Source organism: Xyrauchen texanus, chromosome 20, assembly GCF_025860055.1.
Source record: "Xyrauchen texanus isolate HMW12.3.18 chromosome 20, RBS_HiC_50CHRs, whole genome shotgun sequence".
NCBI classification, from domain to species: Eukaryota; Metazoa; Chordata; class Actinopteri; order Cypriniformes; family Catostomidae; genus Xyrauchen; species Xyrauchen texanus.
In genome coordinates, this window is record NC_068295.1 from 29,330,159 (window position 1) to 29,352,537 (window position 22,379).

At 36.4% G+C, this 22,379-nt stretch overlaps 1 protein-coding gene across 1 annotated transcript in view; it reads left to right on the top strand.

Annotated features, from left to right (window-relative positions):
* Nucleotides 1-3,350: 3,350 nt before the first annotated feature.
* The window catches only part of atrn (attractin), a 92,776-nt gene continuing 73,747 nt past the window's right edge, over nucleotides 3,351-22,379 (top strand). The window contains exons 1-4 of the mRNA XM_052151321.1: nucleotides 3,351-3,797; nucleotides 13,861-13,944; nucleotides 16,394-16,507; nucleotides 17,575-17,703. Of these exons, the coding sequence (XP_052007281.1) occupies nucleotides 3,535-3,797; nucleotides 13,861-13,944; nucleotides 16,394-16,507; nucleotides 17,575-17,703 (590 nt within the window). The 5' untranslated portion in view covers nucleotides 3,351-3,534. The remainder of the gene's footprint in view (nucleotides 3,798-13,860; nucleotides 13,945-16,393; nucleotides 16,508-17,574; nucleotides 17,704-22,379) is intronic.

Below are 22,379 nucleotides of genomic sequence, written 5' to 3' on the forward strand. Positions count from 1 at the left end.
TTTTTTTTTATTATTATTATTAGACAAAGCATATCTTGCATAAATATCAAATATGTTTAAACCGTGACTAAAAACTGTTCAACAAACAAAAAATTATGAAAGTCTTCACAGGGAAAAATTACATATTTTTACTTATTTTGGTGAGGCAAATGGCTTATTTTGCTTATTTTGGCCTTGTTTTTCCTAAACATGTTGCTTGTTTCTCATGTGAGATCTGGCAACACTACAATTTTTATTTCATCCACCCTTTTGTGCAGAGTACTGTCATTTTTAAAAGAATGTTTGTTTATTTTGTTTAACTGGTTACCATTTGAAAGGGAGGCTGCAGAACTTCTGAACCAGAATGAAAAAATACAGTTTTTACTCTGAATGTACCAAAATTAAAAAAAATTATTTTAGTATACTGTATATAATGTAACCTCAAAAGCAGGGTGTAAGAGTCTGGATGAATGGTTGTGTAATGTTATGACAAGGAAACTAAATATGGTTCAAAAGTTACATTTGCCAAGATTCTTTAAAAAGTGAGGATAAATACTTTTGTGTCAGCTTGGTGTGATTTTAAGATTTTATTATCACAATACATAAATATTCCCATGGCATAATTCATCTAAATCAATTGTATTTATTATTCTAATATTAGTTGAGATTACATTAAATATTTGTACTTAAAAAAAATAAAATAAAAAAAAATCAACTGGAACAAGTAATGGGATAGTTAAGAAAAGTGAAAGTGAAGATGTATAGTAAAAAATGACTTCAATATTGATCTATTTTTTCCCACACACAATCATATCGCTTCAGAAGACAGATTTAACCACTGGAGTTGTATGGATGACTTTTGTTTCTTTTTTTTTTTTAGCTTCAAATTTCTGGCCACCAATCGCTTGCATTGTATGGACCTACAGAGCTGAAATATTCTTCTAAAAATCTTAATTTGTGTTCAGCAGAAGACAAAAAAGTCATACATCACTCTAGGATGGTATGAAAGAGTAAAGGATGAGAGGATTTTCATTTTTGGGTGAATTTACCCATTAAAAACTGGAAATAAAAAAAATACATTGTGGCCAGTAAGAGTTGAGTTTTAAAAAAAGGTTTATGAACATGCAAACTGCCTATTTATGTATCAAGAGACGTAATATTTCTCATCATATTCCAAATAAGTGATGGTCTAATACCACAAAATGCCACAAGAGTACGCTGTTGAGCTATAGTAAGACTGAACAAACCTGTGATACAGCAGAAAGAGGTAAAAGGGGATAGGAGTGTTCCAACCATGTACCTGTCCCAGCATTTCTAATGTTCTATAGCCAGGTGTCTATTATCATATGAATTTATTTTCATGAAACATTTTCATTTTTCACTATTAATGTGTCTAATATTGGTCTGGAGCCTTTAGTCACAAACAGCTGATTGAATTCGCGCGCTCCATATCACCAAAGTCTCTCTAGCAAGTCAGTCCACTGGCGGCCATTTTCGGAATGCTCTCGGGTGGCTATTTCTAGTCATGACAGTGCAGCTCTTATCTACTTGAATGGAGAAAGACCAAAATCTCAATAACTTTTTGTCATGATTACGATCAAATAACATATTTCAAATAGCAATAAAATCTGACAAAACTGGTGTATTAAATTGTGATTATTTACCTCGTATTATGCTTAAAAAAACGCAATTTCCCCGATTTGTATATCTAATCCGCATGCGCGCTCTAGAGTTGATTGACAGGGGATGTCTGTATCTAAAAGGTGATTGGCTCTTTTAACCGTAAGGCAGGACTTCCTTTCTACATCCGTAGGGCGCTCAAAGCTGCTTGATTGAGCGTTCCAATGTCTCCCATTCATTTTAATAGATATGGAGGACAAAACCTGCAAAAATAATAAATAAATACACACATAAAGACATTTAATAAGAACAAAATAAATAAAGGAATAAATGTCTTGATAAAAACAAACTTTTTAATGAAAGTTATTCCTGAATTTATATTTGTAGAATTTTTTCCTTTATTGATTATTTTCTCTTTTGTATTTTTATTTGTTAAAACTTTTTTTATTCTTTCATTTTTTTATTATTATTATTTACTTATGCATTCATTTATTTTTATATGTATTTATTCCCACCTGTATTTATTTCCATATTTAAATATTCCCACATTTATTTATTTTTGTATTTATTCTTACATTTCTGTCTCTTGTATGATAATTATGTGGGCTGGTCCTGCTTACCATTGGTTTATGGTAGATTGAAGCGTGTGCTCGATTACGCTTGACTTGTTTTGATGTGACGTTAGGTCATCGCCATATCGTGTAAACTTTAGCTATTTGTGGGGGTAAAAACATAAGAGCTTAAGGCAATCCAAGATTTATTGGTTATACTACAATCACAAAATAAATGAGGAGCTGTTTCTTCAACAAAACCACAAAATGATCAAGTTTCATAAATTATATGATTTAATCTTATTCTTTTTTTTTCTGTGTATATAACTTCATATTTTGATGTCCGCAAATCCATAATATTGTTTTCTGTTGTTATGATTGTTCATTGTAAAAGGTACAGCCATGCTTAATTTCCCTGATCAATTATGTATGTATGTATGTATGTATATATAAGTTCTGCAAAAAAAAAAAAAAAATCTATAGCTGACACTTCACATTTATCTAGAGAGTTGCGCAACTTTGCGAATGAAGTCAATAACCATGCATCAAATTAATATGTTTCATTTAGAGTAGAGGTGCTTACTGATGGTTTAGGAGAGCTGTATGCTGGTATGAATGTCGATGCACATCCTGGATTGTTAGACTCTCTGCAAAACATTTCCCTGCATATTCTAAATCTGTGGGAGTCAGAGAGTGCTAAGGTGGGACGTCCATCTTATTTGCTTCTATTGAGCTCTCAACCAATGATGCACTGGAGCTACGCAAAGACCGCCTCCCTCATTTCCTTGTTGCACACAGAAAAGTACAAATAAATACATGTATAAATAAATAAATATATATGGGAATAAATATATATATAAAAATAAATGAACACATCAATAAAAAAATTAAAAACAATGCAAAATAAATGAATAAATAAAAAAAAGTTAAAAATAAATATAGAAAATAATATAGGAATAAAGTCATACAATAATAAATTCAGGAATAAATTTTATCAAAAACTAATTATATTTGTTTTATCAAGACATTTATTCCTTTAGTTATTTTTTTTATTATTAAATGTATTTATTTATTATTTTTGCAGGTTTGGGCCTCCATAAATATATAGAAGTGGCTCGTCTCTGCAATATATCTCTGATTTCAATCACTGCGCACTTCCGCATCTCTCACCGAATCTCCGTCATTTCCGGGTGTCACGGTACTGCAGCGATAAGCATCGGTAAGATGTGAACGGGAAGAAACGATAAAAATCCCTCTTCAAAGAAACCACGGGTTTCCGACAGCGTCAACAATACAGCCACCCTTTGCCCCCCGTTACGAGCTACTTTGCGGTTACCCGGACCAGCAGCAGATTCTCCACCAACTGTCAGACATTTTTGTGCGAATGGCAGCGGAGGTTCGGAGGGCCCTTGGCCGGTGCTGGTATCCGACTCTCGGCCTGGCCCGCGTTGGCCTTCCCGGGACCATACTGCGGTCTCTTCTCTTTCTCTCAGCCCTCAGCGGACTGGTGCGTCTGCCCGCGGCCACGGAAGCAAAGGAGTGCGATAAACAGTGCCTGAACGGCCAGTGCAACACAGTCAGCGGCGTGTGTGAATGTGAGCCGGGATGGGTCGGGGACCAGTGCCAGCACTGCGGCGGCCGCTTCAGGTGAGCATGTTGACACTTATTCACAGCTTAATTTGCAAAGGAACTTTCCCCAGTGCTCTAATCAAAGCCATTATGATGATAGGTTATCAGTGGGATATTAGCAGCATATATTGAAGCTTCTTTTTAAATAAGTGTGAGTACGACCTACTTTCTCTGCCATTTGATGTTCAGAAATTAGTCCGCGAGCTTCTATGTCATTTGATTTTCAAAAATACTTTGTTGAGCCCATTGTTTCCGACTCCTGTTGTCACTATGCACTTTTGAACCCTTGATACCAGACTGATGTTTTGGTATACATATAATTTCCTATACTATAAACAGTGATTCAAAGCTGACAAGATCAAATTCGGGGCTGGTTAACACACTTTTGACTTCGTGAATATTTCTCAGGGTAGCATATACATTTCTACATAGCCACATACCTTAAACTCCTGGCAAAAAAAAAGTTACTGAATATTTTAAACAGTTCACTAATTGCATGTTGACCTTTTGTGACAACTGGAACCTGTCATTAAACCAGTGGCATAGGTTTTATGTGATCATTGGAGGGATATGCTCGCCAGTCAACCCAACACCACAGCCAGCAAAACGAAATCTTAACAGCTTATTATAGGCTTTTCGGTTAAAAAGAATAGGAATTATTTGGCTCAAAATGATTGAAACTTTGAAAATTAAGAAGTTAACACATAAATATCAAAACAATGCTTTGGACTACAAGTATTGTATACATTTACACATGTGACAACCTACCTGATAAAAATGTGACCGCATGACCTTACTTCCATTCAAAATACATTTATCCTGTGAATACATTTAAACCTGTTGGTAAAAATCTGTCTTTATATTAATATAGTTGACCCTATGCCAGAGTGGTTTGATTATGTTTGCTTGTTTATGTAGGAGCTATATCAAAAATATGATGGCACAGAAAATTAACTTAAAATTTTGAATTCACAAAAAATATTCTAATTTAAGAGGATTTGGTCAAAGTGTTTGAAACCAACGTGCAAAACTACTGCTATAGAAAACACTTTGTGTAATTGGATTTATGACTCCAAATCATATTGTTATTGAGATTTAGCCCTTGTGACATCTTCCCCGTGTGGCACATAGCCCCGGTCTCTCCTATACAGTAACATTTAATGGTTGCATAGACTTTGGCAAAACTCATGATGCTCCATCATGGGATGTGGTCTTGAGGAAACCACTGATGGGCAAATTCTGGCAGAGACACTGGTTTTGTTTGAGGGCTTGGGTCATGTCGAGTGAGTCAGGCTCCAAGTGGCAGGAAGAGATAGGCAAACTGAAGCCAAATGATCATGTGTTGTCAATCATGAATCTTAACAGAGCCATGCTAGAGGCAGAGACCGTTTTGAGAATGGTGGGCTGTTATACCAAATCATGGGTTGCATGTACCCTATATTTACTGACTGTCCTCACAGCCTGTACAAAATGCATTGAATTATCTTGAATTAAGTGAAATTTAAGAGCTCCCTGGTCATTTCATCGCAGATCAGGATTTTTTATTCATTTATTTTTTATTATTACCAGAAATAAAGTGTGTGTAACAGAGACTCTAAATTCACTAGAAGATCTGTTTTTAAATCTAGACCCTTGCTGTAGACGTGTGGCCTGGGTAAACTGCTGCACACATAATCAAAATTAAATGGCCTACTGTTACAAAATGTTGGCTCTCTTCTAGTGGTGGACTGATTTTGTGTTGTTGTTGTTGTTGTTGTTATCAGTACCCCCCAAAGTTTTTGACTGGGGTTGGGGGTCATGGAAATCCTGGAAAAATTATTGAATATAGAAAGTGTGTTTTCCAGGCCTGGAGATGACATGGAAAAGTTAACACTAAATGTTTTGGAAAAGTCATGGAATTTTATTATAAATTACTCGCCACTAAACAAGTGAATCTGCATATAAATTGGGTTTTTCCTTGCTCAAAATGAGGAGCAGGTGGTACCATACTGATCAAAAAGTGACGTTTAAAACATGTAAACGTTGCGTTAATACACTACTAATGACCTGGCAGCTGAATACTAGTGTTCATTTTGTCAGCTGTTTTTTAATTTAGTCTTAATCCTGTGTCAAATATCCTTTTTAGTTTTATCATATTTAGTCAACCGTATCCCATTTTTTTTTATTGTCAAGTTTGTGTAAAAGTCTGGGCTTTTTAATGTAGTTTTAGTGAACGAAAACTTGACATTTTAGTCATATTGACATTTTAGACACTGAACACTGTAAACATTTTAGCCATAAGAGTATTATTGATAAGCATTTGTCAATCTTGTCTATCCAAAACCTATATATATATATATATATCTCACATTTTATTGTTGTTGTCATTTTAGTGTTATTTTTCACATAATATTGATCTTATCATGATGATCTCATGATGATGACGTTGCAAGCTGCAGACAGCGGGGGTGTGTGTCTGCGTGTTAGAGTACGCATCAGCCGGTGGAACTTTAAATCTCTCCCGGTCTCGACTCCTGCTCAGATTAGGTCTCTTCCACGACTTGTTGAAGCAGTTCTGACCGCACAGAGAATGACAGTTTTGGAGTTTGTGCTTATTTACATGTCACGCTCCCGTATTATTTGAACTTTAATTAAGGATGAAATAAAGATAAATCGCCAAGCTGTGATCTGATCACAAATGGCATCAAGCAACTATTCAACAATGGAATTTCTTTATTATTATTGCTGAGATTTGTAGTTACAAATGACAATCCACCAAGTGATGAAGGTGGCCGCCTAGTAATTCTCTATGGAGGAAAAACCCTGCATAATGTTTGTTACCATTGTAACTACTGCTGGGTATCACAAGCTGACGTTCATTCATTTTATACATTAATTTAAACCATGTAGGGCATTTAAAAGAAGGTCAAAGGCTTTGTGAATTTTTGGCTAAAAGAGACATTGAGAAATCCAAAAGATGATAGAAGAGGACGAGACAAGGACAAAACTGTTTGTTTGCAAGTGAAAAATCAAAACTTGTGAATTAGTGGATACTGCAGTGTCATTGATCTTCACTCAAAACATTTTTTTGCCTATTTTTAAGATGTATCCATTTCAATTGAATAACAAATTTCCATCTAATATTCCATCTAATAGTCTTGAAGAAAATGTAATTTAATAAAACTTGCATTTTGTAAGATTTGTAAATTTTTATTTTGTTAAAGATTAGGTAATTCAATTAGATGGATACGTGTTATTCAATTGAAATGGATACATCTTGAAAATAGGCCAAAATATTTATATATAAGGTGTTTGTTTTGACTGTTATTCAAACATTATGGCTGGGTATTGATATAGATATACCATTCGATTTTTCACGATCCGATAATTATATTGATTCGTAGAACACGTGCTAAATATCAGTACTGTTGGCACTGCAAATAAGAAAATTGGCACTTTTTTAAATGAGCGCTAAGTGATTTATTAAAACTTTTTTATGGAATGGTATGCAGCAAATGTTCCTTCTCCCTGAAAAATATTATGAGCAATTGTCACACTTTTAAGGTTCATGTATGCTTATTACAGGTAGGCATATACCTTAAGTAGATATTTATTGATGTTTAATTTGAAATCATTTAATAAAATAAGCTATATGATTACTTTTAAGGCTTTTAAGAATACTGAAATTTTCATTAAAAAATATTGCACAGGGATAGAATTGCATAAAAAGAAATATTTTATGTTATATCATTTATGAAACCCAGTCAACACCACATATTCTATTACATTATGCAATATTAATAATGTATACTGCATTTCTGTCTGAAATTCTTCACTCTCACGTTATGTTAAGGTTCTCCATAAAACTTGCAATACTTTGAAATACTATTATCTATCATCTTGAGAGTAATGGAGCAAGCAAGTGTCTCCTGAATATTATATACATTGCGTGTATAAGCCAAGAGCATTTGCCATTGCGCAACTAAAATTAAAGTCAAACTGTAAGAATCCTCGCTTGTATTTTCATGGGAGTTTGGCGTGAACCTCCGTAGACGGTTTGATTAAATCGATTAAATTCATTATTTTCTTAAAAATTATACAAACAATACCCCATAATGACAATGTGAAAGAAGTTTGATAGAAATCTTTTCAAATTTATTAAAAATAAAAGAATTAAAAATCAAAGTCTTACAGACTTAAAATGTCGTACAGAAGTATTCACAGCCTTTGACATGACATTCAAAATTGAGCTCAGGTACATCCTGTTTCCACTGATCATCCTTGAGATGTTTCTACAACTTGTTTGGAGTCCACCTGTTGTAAATGCAGTTGATTGGACATGATTTGGAAAGGCACACACCTGTCTATATAAGTACCCACAGTTAACAGTACATGTCTGAGCACAAACCAAGCCATGAAATCCAAGGAATTGTCTGAAGACCTCCGAGACAGGATTGTATCAAGGCACAGATCTGGGGAAGGGTACAGAGACATTTCTGCAGCATTGACGGTCCCAATGAGCACAGTGGCCTCCATCATCCGTAAATGGAAGAAGTTTGGAACCACCAGGATTCTTCCTAGAGCTGGCCGCCCAGCCAAACGGAGCAATCGGGGGAGAAGAGCCTTAATCAGGGAGGTGGGGAAGGACCTTAGCCAGGGAGGTGAACAAGAACCCAATGGTCACTCTGACAGAGCTCCAGCATTTCTCTGTGGAGAGAGGAAAACATTCCAGAAGAATAACCATCTCCGCAGCACTCCACCAATCAGGCCTGTTTGTTTGAGTGGCCAGATGGAATCCACTCCTCAGTAAAAGCACATAACAGCTTGCCTAGACTTTGCCAAAAGGCACCTGAAGGACTCTCAGACCATGAGAAACAAAATTCTCTGGTCTGATGAAACAAAGATTGAACTCTTTGGCCTGAATGGCAAGCATCATGTCTGGAGGAAACCAGGCACTGCTCATCACCTGCGGGACAACTACGGGACAGCTCTGTGAATGTCCTTGAGTGGCCCAGCCAGAGCCCAGACTTGAACCCGATTGAACAGAAGGAGAGATCTGAAAATGGCTGTGCACCGACGCTCCCCATCCAACCTGATGGAGCTTGAGAGGTCCTGCAAAGAAGAATGGGAGAAACTGCCCAAGAATAGGTGTGCCAAGCTTGTAGCATCATACACAAAAAGACTTGAGGCTGTAAATGGTGCCAAAGGTGCTCCAACAAAGTATTGAGCAAAGGCTGTGAATACTTATGTACATGTGATTTTAAAAAAATTTTTTTTTTTTATAAATTTGCAAAGATTTCAAACAAACTTCTTTCAGGTTGTCATTATGGGGTATTGTTTGTAGAAGTTTGCGGAAAATAATGAATTGAATCCATTTTGGAATAAGGCTGTAACATAAAATGTAGAAAAAGTGAAGTGCTGTGAATACTTTCCGGATGCACGGTATGGCAAGCCACAAGGTACTTATAAAATGCAAAGCAGATTGGTACCGTACATCATATTAAGGATTCCAGTCCTAGCTGTCTGTGGGTTTAAAGGAATTTTTGAAACTTAAATCTTTATAGATTGGGCAATGTTTGAAATCACAGAGGATGCTTTATCATTATTAAGTTTTTGTCAATAACATTTAGAGTTGGATGATATTTAAAGCTTCTAGGTGCTTGTGAAAAAGGCTAACTGTTTTAGAACATGAACATGTTTAGTAATTTCATTGTATTCATTGAACTACCTTTGAGAACCATGTACTCTACATATCATGATACAGTAGGGCTGTCACATTTATGACATTTGGCTGAAGATTAATTGTCAAACAAATAATTGCGATTATAATAATTAATTGTCTGTTTGATGGCTATGATTATTAATTGTCCCTTTTAGGGCTTTCAAGATAAATTGTCATATTTCTTAAGGTGTTTCATACATCTTAAGAAGTACTTTTTACACATTTAACTTCAAATATATTAATCGAATAATAAAATAGGGATATAAGTTTTCCTTTAAGGCTTTAAAATAGGGCTGGGACGATTACAGAAATACGTCAATTTGCATAACATGCGTCGGTTCGTCGCATTGAAATAATTAAAATGGCATCACCCGGTTTAAGCATGGATTCCCTGAAGAACAAACTACAGCTATAAAAACTTGCCCATGGTGATCTAAAGCGTGGGAGTATTTTAGCCAGAGACCCATTTATGTGGTTCTGTGTTAGATATGCAAATTGGACATGGCTTATCACAGCCGTACAACCACCATGAACGAACACTTGAAGCGAAAGCATCCCGGAGCGCTTGTCAGGATGGCAGCACCGTAAGTCCCCGTTACTTTTTGTCCCCACCCACCCAAACATGATATAGTATTACAGCACTTGTTTCTGTTAGTAGTAGTAGTCCATTGTGCAACCTCCAGTTTAGCAGTCCAACATAAAATCTCTCCAAAATAATATGAATGTTGCACTGTAAAATGGAGATTACCAGATAAAACAGGGCTATTTTTGTTGCAGAATAATGTCCTGCAGTGCACACTTTGTTTCATGTACATTTGTTTGTGTTTAAGAGAAGATAATTTATTAAAATATTGACATATTAATGAGACAATTTTTTTTATATATTTATTTTGGGTTAATTGTTATGTTAATCAAATATAATAATAATAAAAAATCTTTAGAAAAATCGGCAAATTAGTCATTAGATTAATTGAAAAAGAATCGTTAGATTAATCAATAAAAATCGTTAGGTTCAGCCCTAAATTAAAACAATTTGAATGACATTAAGATACAATTTCTTTAAAAAGTGCCCTTTGCCACACTTTTGCAAGTTATTTTGTGCAGTTATATGTTTATGCCCCACACACGTTGTTCCATACTGAGGGGACTGTTGCTGTTAGTCTCTAGCATTCTGTCTAACATGTATATTTATATAATAATGTATTATTTTTTTAATCTTTTTATATTCCACAGAATAAAGAAAGTAATACAGTTTGGAAGGACATGAGAATGAGTAAATGATGACAGTTTTTATTTTTGGGTGAACTATCCCTTTAGGAGGGCAGTTGGTTAGAGCCTGAGTAAGGAGGAGCCTTCTGCATCCTAGTACACACTGTGATTTTTCATTAATAGAAATCTATTAATAGAATTTGTGGCCCCCGCATTCCAAATCACAAAGAGAGGATCTGTATCCTGTATGAAAGCCATGAGCAGGGCTCTCTAATTTGCTGGTTGTTCTTAATATTGTAGCATAAATTTAAAGAATCTGCTTGAATAAATGGCCTCTGTCTACAAAAGCACGAATGTCCAAACCACAAAAAGATGAAACATCCATTTATGTCCCAGAGTGTCATCCCGACTGGAGGTCTGTGGAACATCATCTGTTGCTGTCTGATGGTTTCAAACAGTTTCTTTTATTAATCTGTTCTGTTTAGCTTTGCAGTGGCTCATGTGCTGCTCACACCAAGTGCTCTGTCCCTCAGCAGCTCAGTCTGCACATAGCAAGTCAAATTCTCAGGCTCAGGTTTATAATCACTCAGTGTTTCCCATTAATTACCTAGACTGGGGACCCGCTCGACAAAACGTTGTGTTTTACGCAGTTGATTCTGCAAAAATACCTTACTCTGCCTTACACAGGACAAGTAGAGTTTTGAAGGGTCAAGTGACTTTTTATTTTACTTGCCCGACTGGACAAGCAGACTGATTATAATGTCAATGATGAAAAAATAACCAGCTATTTTTGTGATGGTCACTTATTAGAAAGTTTATATTCTTAGAATTCACGTAACAGCTGCGACCTGTTTGATTGACAGGCGGCGTATGTGTGTGCTGAAAATGCACTAATGTGCACCTGAACTGTCAAATCATTTCAAAATTCTGCCAAAAGGCCCATCTTGGTGAGGTATTCATGTAAATCACAAAGAGTGATGTCTAAAGTGAATGTAAACAGCGGAGAAAAAGCTTATTTGTATTAAAATGTCGGACTTGTATAAATGTAAGCTAATATACCTGCTGCTGTCTAGTGTGCCATTTATTATAATCAAACAACCAGAACAACAAAACAAGACAACAATCACTGCTCATGACTGAATAACTTTAGTAGCTTTAATGTATTATAATCATTCAGTGAAGACCAGTAGTAGTTTTATGTTTCATTTCATTCTGAAAGTTTACTTGAATACTTGAAACTTTGTTCTATTATTTTTAATCAATTTCTATGAATTGCTGTTTTTTGTTGTTATTTTATTACTGACAGTTTGTTAGTCTTGAATAATTACTTAAGAACTTATAACCATTCTTCGATAATTAACAATATAGTAAGTGTTATTATTTGTTGTGGTATTGAAGCTGGGATTGAGATTCGTCAAATTTCACTACAGACTACTGATAATGTATAGCCTTTATTGTACATGTTAGATCTTGCTGCAATAACATGATGAAAAAGTAGATCTCATTCCATAAAAGTGTTAGCATCCCTGCTTTAATGGTGACGATGGAGGATTTTCTTTATTTGACTACCTTATGTAACATATAATAATTATTATATGACAATAGCCTCCTCCCCAACCCAGTGCAGTTTACATTTCTGTCGCAGAGAATTGAGTTTTTGACATGTTACTTGAGCATGTAACTTAAATGTCCTTTTTTGTCTCTGGACAACTTTTTTTTACTCAGAGATGTAGATTACCAATTTACTTTAAGCACATGACAATGCTTAATGTTGAGCACTGGCTCAAATGTATGCTCTAGTCAATTTTGTCAATTTGTGAACTGCGTTTAAACTCTGTTTCGTTTATGCTTTGTGGGTGTACATTGTTTGCTGTGCAATCACCATTCATATCTTTACAACCAATGTGTTTATGATTCAATTACTACTAGAGCACAAAATTGTTTACAAGAGCACAAAGGTCTTCTTAAATCTAAACTCTTAATTTTGCTCTCAAAGTGCAGCAGATTCATGCATTTAACTTTTAAAATGTACACAATTTTCTTACGGACCCTAGTGGGTCCGAGCTCAACCCACCACTGTCTCACAAAATCCTGTGGTACAGAAACATCTCTAATGCTCACATGCGTCTGTCCTCTGTCATCATAAAGGAGGATGAATGGAGACAACTGCCAGAAAAACAAACTAGCTCAGTTATTCAGCAATCTTTTGCTCTTTATCTGTGTTTTTCAGTTGTTAACAAAGCTCAATGAGACTGTTGTCAGAGGCTTTTGGATAGATACCTCATCACCGCACACCCACATAGACACTCTGTCTCACAAATATACAAGGCTGCAACTCAGTGGATCATAAGTAACATCGTTTATTGTATGTGAAAGTCAACTATGAAATCAAAATAGGACTTAGCGATATGGCTACAGAAATTATATCTCTGTTTTTCAGCCTATGGACGATATCTCAATAATTATGTATTTGCTCTGAAATGGCTCAGAAGTAATTTTTGTTTTTAAGTCTACTATCCAACTCTTTCTCACACACACTGTCATACTTTCACACACTTTCAAACACCATCATATTCTCTTACACGATGTCCTAACTCTCTCACACACACTGTCAAACCATATATATACACACTATCTATTCACACACCATTATATTCTCTCAGACATGCAATCAAACTCAATCTCTCACACACAAACCACTTACACATACTGTATAATCAAATCCTCTCACACAGTCATTCTCTCCCATTTATTACTAAACTTTTTTGGTTGATGGTTTGTGCAAGAGGTTGATACTGTGTGAGAGTGTTTGAAGTTCACAGTTTCTGATTGGCTGAGTAATGTGCGCCACTTGTGTGTGGAAAGTAGCCCTGTTACCATACAGTTTAGTTATTTATAAAAACAGAGAGAAATACCCGATTGATTTGGCTATTTAAAGTATGTGTTTTCACCAATGGTCCTTGAACCATAATACAATCATAGGCCCTGCCTGTTATATTGTTCATTTAAGGTCTAGTTAAACTTAATGAGGTCTATTAAACTTTTACAGCAGGTCATCTGAAGCTGTATTTGACTGGGCTGCTACACTGTGTTTCATATTAACCTGTTCTTTCAGGTGTGTGCTTTAGTGTTTTGATTAGTGTTGTAATATTGTGTTTCTGTCATGCACAGGCTAACGGGGCCCTCAGGCTACTTCTCTGATGGGCCAGGAAACTACAAATACAAGACCAAGTGCACCTGGCTCATTGAAGGACAGTGAGTATTGCTCTTTAATGCCATTCTCTCTCTCAGATGAAAGGTCTGCATTAAATTGAAGCCCAAACCTGACCCGTAAATGTAATTCTCTAAACCTACTGTCAAATTTTAAGGCCAAACCTATATTTCCTCTCAGAGCCAGTAGAGCCCCGACAAAGACTAATAATTTAAAAAATATTGAAATTGGTGCTGCCAGTCGAGAATTAAATTTCTGAATCAGTAATAATTTAATCAAATGAATCACAAACATATATATATATATATATATATATATATATATATATATATATTTATTTTAAGCATCCAAACAAAGACAATTACGGTAATTTACATTGCTTTATTGTGGGAGATGATTAAATCATTGAATAGACAATACAGAAAGTAGCTTTAGAATTCAATACCTTATTTTCTTTTATTATTATTGAACATAAGCCAATATTTGGCCTATCGTCCATCTGCACTATATTTCTTTTAAATGTTGGCTCATGTAGACATGCATCAGATGGGCATCTTTGACCCTTGTGTCACATATTAATGTATAATAAAATAAATGTATGTATGTATGTCTATATATATATATATATATATATATATATATATATATATATATATATATATACATACATACATACATACATACATATACACACAGTGGGTACGGAAAGTATTCAGACCCCCTTAAATTTTTCATTCTTTGTTATATTGCAGCCATTTGCTAAAATCATTTAAGTTCATTTTTTTTTCCTCATTATTGTACACACAGCACCCCATATTGACAGAAAAACATAGAATTGTTGACATTTTTGCACATTTATTAAAAAAGAAAAACTGAAATATCACGTGGTCCTGAGTATTCAGACCCTTTGTTCAGTATTTAGTAGAAGCACCCTTTTGATCTAATACAGCCATGAGTCTTTTTGGGAAAGATGCAAAAAGTTTTTCACATCTGGATTTGGGTATCCTCTGCCATTCCTCCTTGCAGATCCTCTCCAGTTCTTCTGGTTGGATGGTAAACGTTGGTGGACAGCCATTTTCAGGTCTCTCCAGAGATGCTCAATTGGGTTTAAGTCAGGGCTCTGGCTGGGCCATTCAAGAACAGTCACAGAGTTGTTGTGAAGCCACTCCTTCATTATTTTAGCGGTGTGCTTGGGGTCATTGTCTTGTTGGAAGGTGAACCTTCGGCCCAGTCTGAGGTCCAGAGCACTCTGGAGAAGGTTTTCGTCCAGGATGTCCCTGTACTTGGCCGCATTCATCTTACCCTCGATTGCAACCAGTCGTCCTGTCCCTGCAGCTGAAAAACACCCCCACAGCATGATGCTGCCACCACCATGCTTCACTGTTGAGACTGTATTGGACAGGTGATGAGCAGTGCCTGGTTTTCTCCACACATACCGCTTAGAATTAAGGCCAAAAAGTTCTATCTTGGTCTCATCAGACCAGAGAATCTTATTTATCACCATCTTGGAGTCCTTCAGGTGTTTTTTAGCAAACTCCATGCGGGCTTTCATGTGTCTTGCACTGAGGAGAGGCTTCCGTCGGGCCACTCTGCCATAAAGCCCCGACTGGTGGATAGCTGCAGTGATGGTTGACTTACTACAACTTTCTCCCATCTCCCGACTGCATCTCTGGAGCTCAGGCACAGTGATCTTTGGGTTCTTCTTTACCTCTCTCACCAAGGCTCTTCTCCCCGATAGCTCAGTTTGGCCGGACGGCCAGCTCTAGGAAGGGTTCTGGTCATCCCAAACGTCTTCCATTTAAGGATTATGGAGGCCACTGTGCTCTTATGAACCTTAAGGGCAGCAGAAATTTTTTTGTAACCATGGCCAGATCTGTGCCTTGCCACAATTCTGTCTCTGAGCTCTTCAGGCAGTTCCTTTGACCTCATGATTCTCATTTGCTCTGACATGCACTGTGAGCTGTAAGGTCTTATACAGACAGGTGTGTGACTTTCCTAATCAAGTCCAATCAGTATAATCAAACACAGCTGGACTCAATTGAATGTGTAGAAGCATCTCAAGGATGATCAGAAGAAATGGACAGCACCTGAGTTAAATATATGAGTGTCACAGCAAAGGGTCTGAATACTTAGGACCATGTGATATTTCAGTTTTTCTTTTTTAATAAATGTGCAAAAATGTCAACAATTCTGTGTTTTTCTGTCAATATGGGGTGCTGTGTGTACAATAATGAGGAAAAGAAATGAACTTAAATGATTTTAGCAAATGGCTGCAATATTACAAAGAGTGAAAAATTTAAGGGGGTCTGAATACTTTCCGTACCCACTGTATATATTACAAACCCAATGTAAACCTGAAGTTATACATAAAAATATAACCCCGACTCATTCCAAAAGCTAACAGTGTGTCACGTCCTTGAATGTGGCAGACTTCTAGTGCAAATGCACAGTATTTGTGTGTGGTATGTTGGTTAATTTGTTTTTTCTTTGCAGGCCGAACTCTATCCTGCGGCTTCGCTTTGAACACTTTGCCACTGAGTGTAGCTGGGATCATCTGTATGTGTACGATGGAGACTCAATCTACTCTCCTTTACTCGCTGCCTTCAGGTATTCTCTTTTGTGTTCCTTTCTCAGTTACAGTGCATTTAGTTGAAGTGTACGTGCTACAGCATAGGTGTAATCCGTGGGTGAGATGTAAACCAGCGGAATGAGATTCTTAGGTTATGACCTTTTAATCCAGGATCAGATTAAAATACAAAACGTTCCAGAGGAGCCACTATGTACACACCATAACTGACTATCTGTCTTTTTTTTTTTTTTTTTAGACCAATGGTAGTGTTCAGGAAACCTGCACACTCGAGCTTTAAATGGCTTTGTGTTAAGTGAGAACAGGTCACAAGGTCCTGAGATGAACCTGCATAGTGACTCTTATGCAAATCAGTTTGAACAAAAGCACTCAGAACAGAACACCTACAGTTACAAATACTGGGCATTTTTTAATAAATACAAAAAAGCTTATGTTACAGTAAACACACAGACACCCACATACTCACTCTTACAATGCATAATAAAGATGCCTTGCTTTTGGTGGTCTTGATAGGCTGTGTTATTTGGCCATAATGACCATAATAGAAGCTGTCATGCCATTTAAAAACAAACTATTTTAATCGGGATTGATTAAAGGGAGTTGGTAAACTGAGATTAGTTATTTGATTCATTTCCTGGAATCACTTCAAACTGTCTGTTTTAATCAATTGATTTAAAACTGATTCAACTATTTGTATCACAGAAAAAAGAAAAAGAAAATATCCCAGAATCTGCATTGCATTTGTCTTTATTTATTTTATTTACAGTATATAGCTAAATATTTCTGATTAATATATTATATTTGTGCATTTAAAAGAAAATTATTTAGTACAATTCTTCCCTTTTTTAACCTTAATTATTTTTAACTAGATTTCTACTGTGTTTTAAATTTTACATTTACATTTCTGTTTTCAATGTATTTGTCAACAGTGGCTATTTGGTAGAAATAATGGTTCCTGTGATTGAAAACAAATTACCAGCAAATACATAAATATCAAGATATAACTTTTTGTAGCTACATCATCCAGCCCAAGTTCCAAGTCAACATAGGTTTGAATCGTGACATTTTCTTCTCTTTCACGCGCCAGTGGTTTGATTGTTCCTGAGAGCTACAGCAATGAGACCGTCCCAGAGGTGGTGGCACAGTCTGGCTTTGCCCTGCTGCACTTTTTCAGTGATGCTGCATATAATCTCACAGGCTTCAACATCTCCTACAGGTAAACTTTAATTCCTGATTCTAACCAGCCTGGAAGCTTACAGCAGTACCAACACTTTATCTCTGTTCCAAAACCAGATGTAGGTAGGTGGTTAACTAGAAAGCATTTTAAAGCATCATGAACTCTCTCCCAATATTTTCCAAAAGGTAGACCGTTACATTCTACTTCCTTAAGTGGCATTCATCCAAGAGAAAAAAAAAAAGAGTGCAGATGAGTCAAGAGAAATGTTGACTATAAATGTACTTGTATTTCTTTTAAAGACTGAAAAATTATTTGAAGAAAAAACAGACTATTTTACCCAATATATCTGTGAGCACATAGACATGTACATACTGTATATGTCAGACATATGTCTTTGGCTGCTGCATTGCGTTTCATTGTTCCAGTGCATCGCCTATACATTTATATGCTATGATAATTCTGTTACAAAAAGTACAAAAGATGGCAGAATCAAAATATAATGCATTTTATTTTGTGGAAATCTCACTCGTTGATCAACTCAATGAAAGAATGCTAAGAATTTGCATCTCTGTTCTTCTTACAGGTCATTGTAATTTTCTTTGCAAGCGTGCACCACTCTTTTGTCATGACTGACTGAACCATGTACAGTATTTGCAAACTGCAGCTTGCTTGACTGGAGATGCCTTCTAACCATTGTGTGTTCAAAACACTGTTTAGTTGAAAATAGTTTTGAAGACCCTGCATTCTTTTACATTCAGCTGCACTCCATCTAGCTCTTTGAAAGTAAGAAATCGCCTAGTGTGTGTGAGCTTCTCCAGAGTGTTGAGCGCTGTCTCTGAACTGGACAGAAAGTCATGCTGTGCTCTGTTGGAAGCTTGTTGCTGTAATGATTCATGATGTGTCCCATTCAACTCAGAGAGACTGAATTTTATACATCATACAGGGAAAAGTGCAATTTCAGACCACTTTTTGTCAAACTTCCAACTTAGAAAATCGTGTGGAAATCTTCAGCTCTGATTTTGCTGAGAAAATGGTGTGTGACATCACGCAAACATGTCGGAACCCAGGGAGATTAATATCCATTAATTAGTCAAGTTCCTATATTACATGATGATAAAACTAGCATATGTTTGCAGAGACAGGTGTTCAAAACATGGTGAATAATACACTCTTTTGATTATCATAAACCTGTGGAACAAATGTTAGCATTGCAGCATCGTTTATCAGTTTAGATGCAATGAGAAATCTCTGTTGACAGTAAAGGTACTGCTGAAAATCACAACGTAATCAATCTCAAAAGGCCCCTCTGACACATTTGTGTATAGTTGCCACTGAATTTCAAATTTAGTGAAAAGTCTCATCACTCATGACCATTATCGATCATCGTTTTAATGATCGATCATTGCATTCACTTCAGTATACTTCTGAGTATTCGAGCACTTGTGCCCTTCCCTATCAGAAAGGCAGCTCAGTAGGTTTTGGAATAAAGCTTGCGTCTGGTAAACAAGCTGGTTTCTCTCTTGGACTTTGAAACTGTAATCTTAATTTACAGCTTAGTAATAATGCCATTTAACATGGTCGGGATGGTTATAAAGATTTCCCTAACTTGTGGAATTAGGCTATTTAAGGATCTGTTTATACAAGGTGTCTTGGAATTCCAGACGACTTACCCCATTTTCTAATTTAAAAAAAACAAAATTGGGTGGGGTGGGGGTAGTTTTTATCATGGTGAGTTTGCATGTTTGTTGCCCATGTTATTGTTAATGTTAAAATATATGATGCATCTTAGGGTGCATTCACACTAGCACTTTTGGTGCGCACCTGGGTTTGAATAATGTCAAAGTTCAGTTCATTTGGATGATGTTGATACTGTTTTCTGCTCTCGAGTCCAATTGACAAGGTGGTCTGGGGTACGGTTCATGTGAACTCCAGAACAGTCCACTGCTGATATGAGCACAATTGTACAAAATCGCAGAAGTGAACCACTTGGGATTATGTATAATTTGCATCTTTACTGGCTCCTGATCGCTAATATTATGGTATAATCCATTTCTCATACCTGCTTGTGTCCAAATAAATCCTCTTCAGAGAGCAGCTCATATTCTTCACATCTCTTGCAAAGCATCTGTGCACTCATGGCAGACAAACGCTAATATTCATCACTTCATTGCACATTCAATGCATCCGTGACAGATCAACACAATTGTCGTTCTGTGCATGGCAAGTTTGGGTGGTCAATCCGAAGAGATAACTTTAATAACACAGTGAAGCTGATGTCGTCTTGAGTTGTTACCTAGGTCACCATTTGCTGAAATATTTGCCCTCCATCGCAGCTCTCAAATTTAAATATGCCTTGTGAAGACACATTGCACCACGTTTGACGTCAGTGATGCTAAACATCATTTGGTCTCACATTACATGAGATTCTAACATCAACATTTAACGAGTTAAACTTTTCCTTCTATGTAGCTTGGAGGAAAGAAGTCATATGGGATTGGAACAACATGAAGTTAACTAAATAATGACATGACTATTTAAGTTTTGTGAAAAATAACACTTCATGCCTCTGTACCAGACAACAAGAGCGAGAAAGTGCAGGTCAGAGTAATTTAAGAAGACAGACGGATAGAGAATGAAAGTATCATAGAGTTCTAATGTTGACTGGGACGGTTTCTATAGCAACAAACATTAATGGGGACCCAAAAATACCGGAGTGCAGTATCAATAGAACATCAAACACCAAGCCTCTCACACACTGTAGACACTTTGAGACACTCACAAAAGACACGTAAAGCTGCTTGACTGCCTCTTATTCTCTGCTGTCTCTTTCTTTCCGTGTTCAGCAGTAGAGCCGAGTGAGCTGCCTACTAATGTTGCTGTTGTTGCACTGTTCAAATAGAAGGAAAATCGTTCGTGTTTTTGACTCTAAGAAGGGAAGTGCATGAATTGATGCACCCGTCATGCATAGTGCCCACTCTACAATCCTCTGGAGGGAAGACTCTGGGGTAGGGTTGCAGCGGTATACCGGTTTCACGGTCTACCATGGTTTGAAAATTGACTTATCATACCATTTACATTTGCTTATCTATGGTATTGAGAAAAAAATTCAACCGGATGGAGAATCTCACATGCGCATCTCCTTTATTCCTTGTCTGTCAGACTCGTCAACTTGCGACACGCACGCGCAGCGGAGAAAATGTCTGAGAGAAGGGAGGCGAGGGGGTCAGACATGAGTGTGTGTTGTGTGAGTTACAGCAGTGTTTCTCAACTGGTCTATTCGGACTGGGTCGCGGACAGCAGGGAAAGAACAAATGCCATGGTTCTCCCATTGAAGATATTTCGGCGGCCGCCCAAGTGATAGACTATTTAGGACTGCTGATGTAGATTTAATGATAATCTCGCAAACAGCTAAAGCAGACATGGGCAACATACGGTCCGCGGGCTGGATCAGGCCCTCCACATGGTTTAATGTGGCTCATTAGTCGTTATACATAAACGTTTTTATTTTTCATTGGATATTTCAGTTAACTTGCATTGGGACGTAACACATCTCCACAAGCGTTTAACATGCTCAGGGTTGCCAGATAAGAGACGAAACACCCCCAGTTTGAGATTTATACTTGCGCAAATTGGAAATATTCTGCCTAATGTTATACTTATTTTGTGCAATCTGGCAACCATGCACACGTGTGCACTTTTTCTGTCTGGCTTTCCCCTTTGAACAAACTTGGCGATCTGTAGTTTAATATTCTGCTCAAGGAAAAGTGTTGTACGGATACGGTGTCCATTCTTGAGGCTGCTTGTGATGTTTGGTGCTACTAATTTTGCAGGTAAACCTTCTCGGTGATTAAATTAAATATAAAAGTAGATCTCGGCATCATTGACACACAGAGGGGTAATCTTTGACATGCGAGCAAAAGCAAGCCAAAGACGAATATATAAATATATTTTTTATTTGTGCAATTTAGAAACGTTGAAGTCCCTTTGCACCTGTATGTTAATCTAACTCTTGCAGTAAATAGGCTATTTACCATAGTAACGTGTTTGTGTTATTCTGTTGAGTGTTGAAAAACCATCGAGGAGACCCGCATCATGACACTTTTAGCATGTAAACGGGTAAAGTTTAAGTTTAAAAAATAAGTAAACTCGCCTGCTTTGCGACAAACATTAAAAGTTCTATAAATTTCATTTTTTTTTTATTATTAAAACTGAATAATAAATTAACAGGGAAGTAGAGATGGTAAAATAAATGTATAAGCTCAGCCTTTATTCACTTTTTTTAATGCCTGATAGAAAAGTATCTGTCTTTGTAGAGCAATACAATACTTTAGGCAATTGCAGAATATTCCCATTAGTCACAGATACACTTCAGAAAATTGAGTACACAACTATTTCTGGGCTTAAAAGATACAAAAACCAAATCAGTGCAGAACTTAAAGCCCGATGTGGCCCCTTTACCAAAATAGTAAAAAATATTAATAATTACACACAATCACCTTTACAAATTTGTTTAAGGATTTTACATGAGTAAAAGTAACTTATATTTTGACAAAATGTTATTGTTTCATATGTAATAATCTGAAGGTAGAATCTATTAGACCTCATTTTATATCAACAGTGGCAGTTTTAGTTAAAGTTTCAAGATGTTTCAGCTAGTATTAATACTAGCACACTGACCTAACCATGGTAACGAGGAGCCTTTCCTTCTGTGTAAT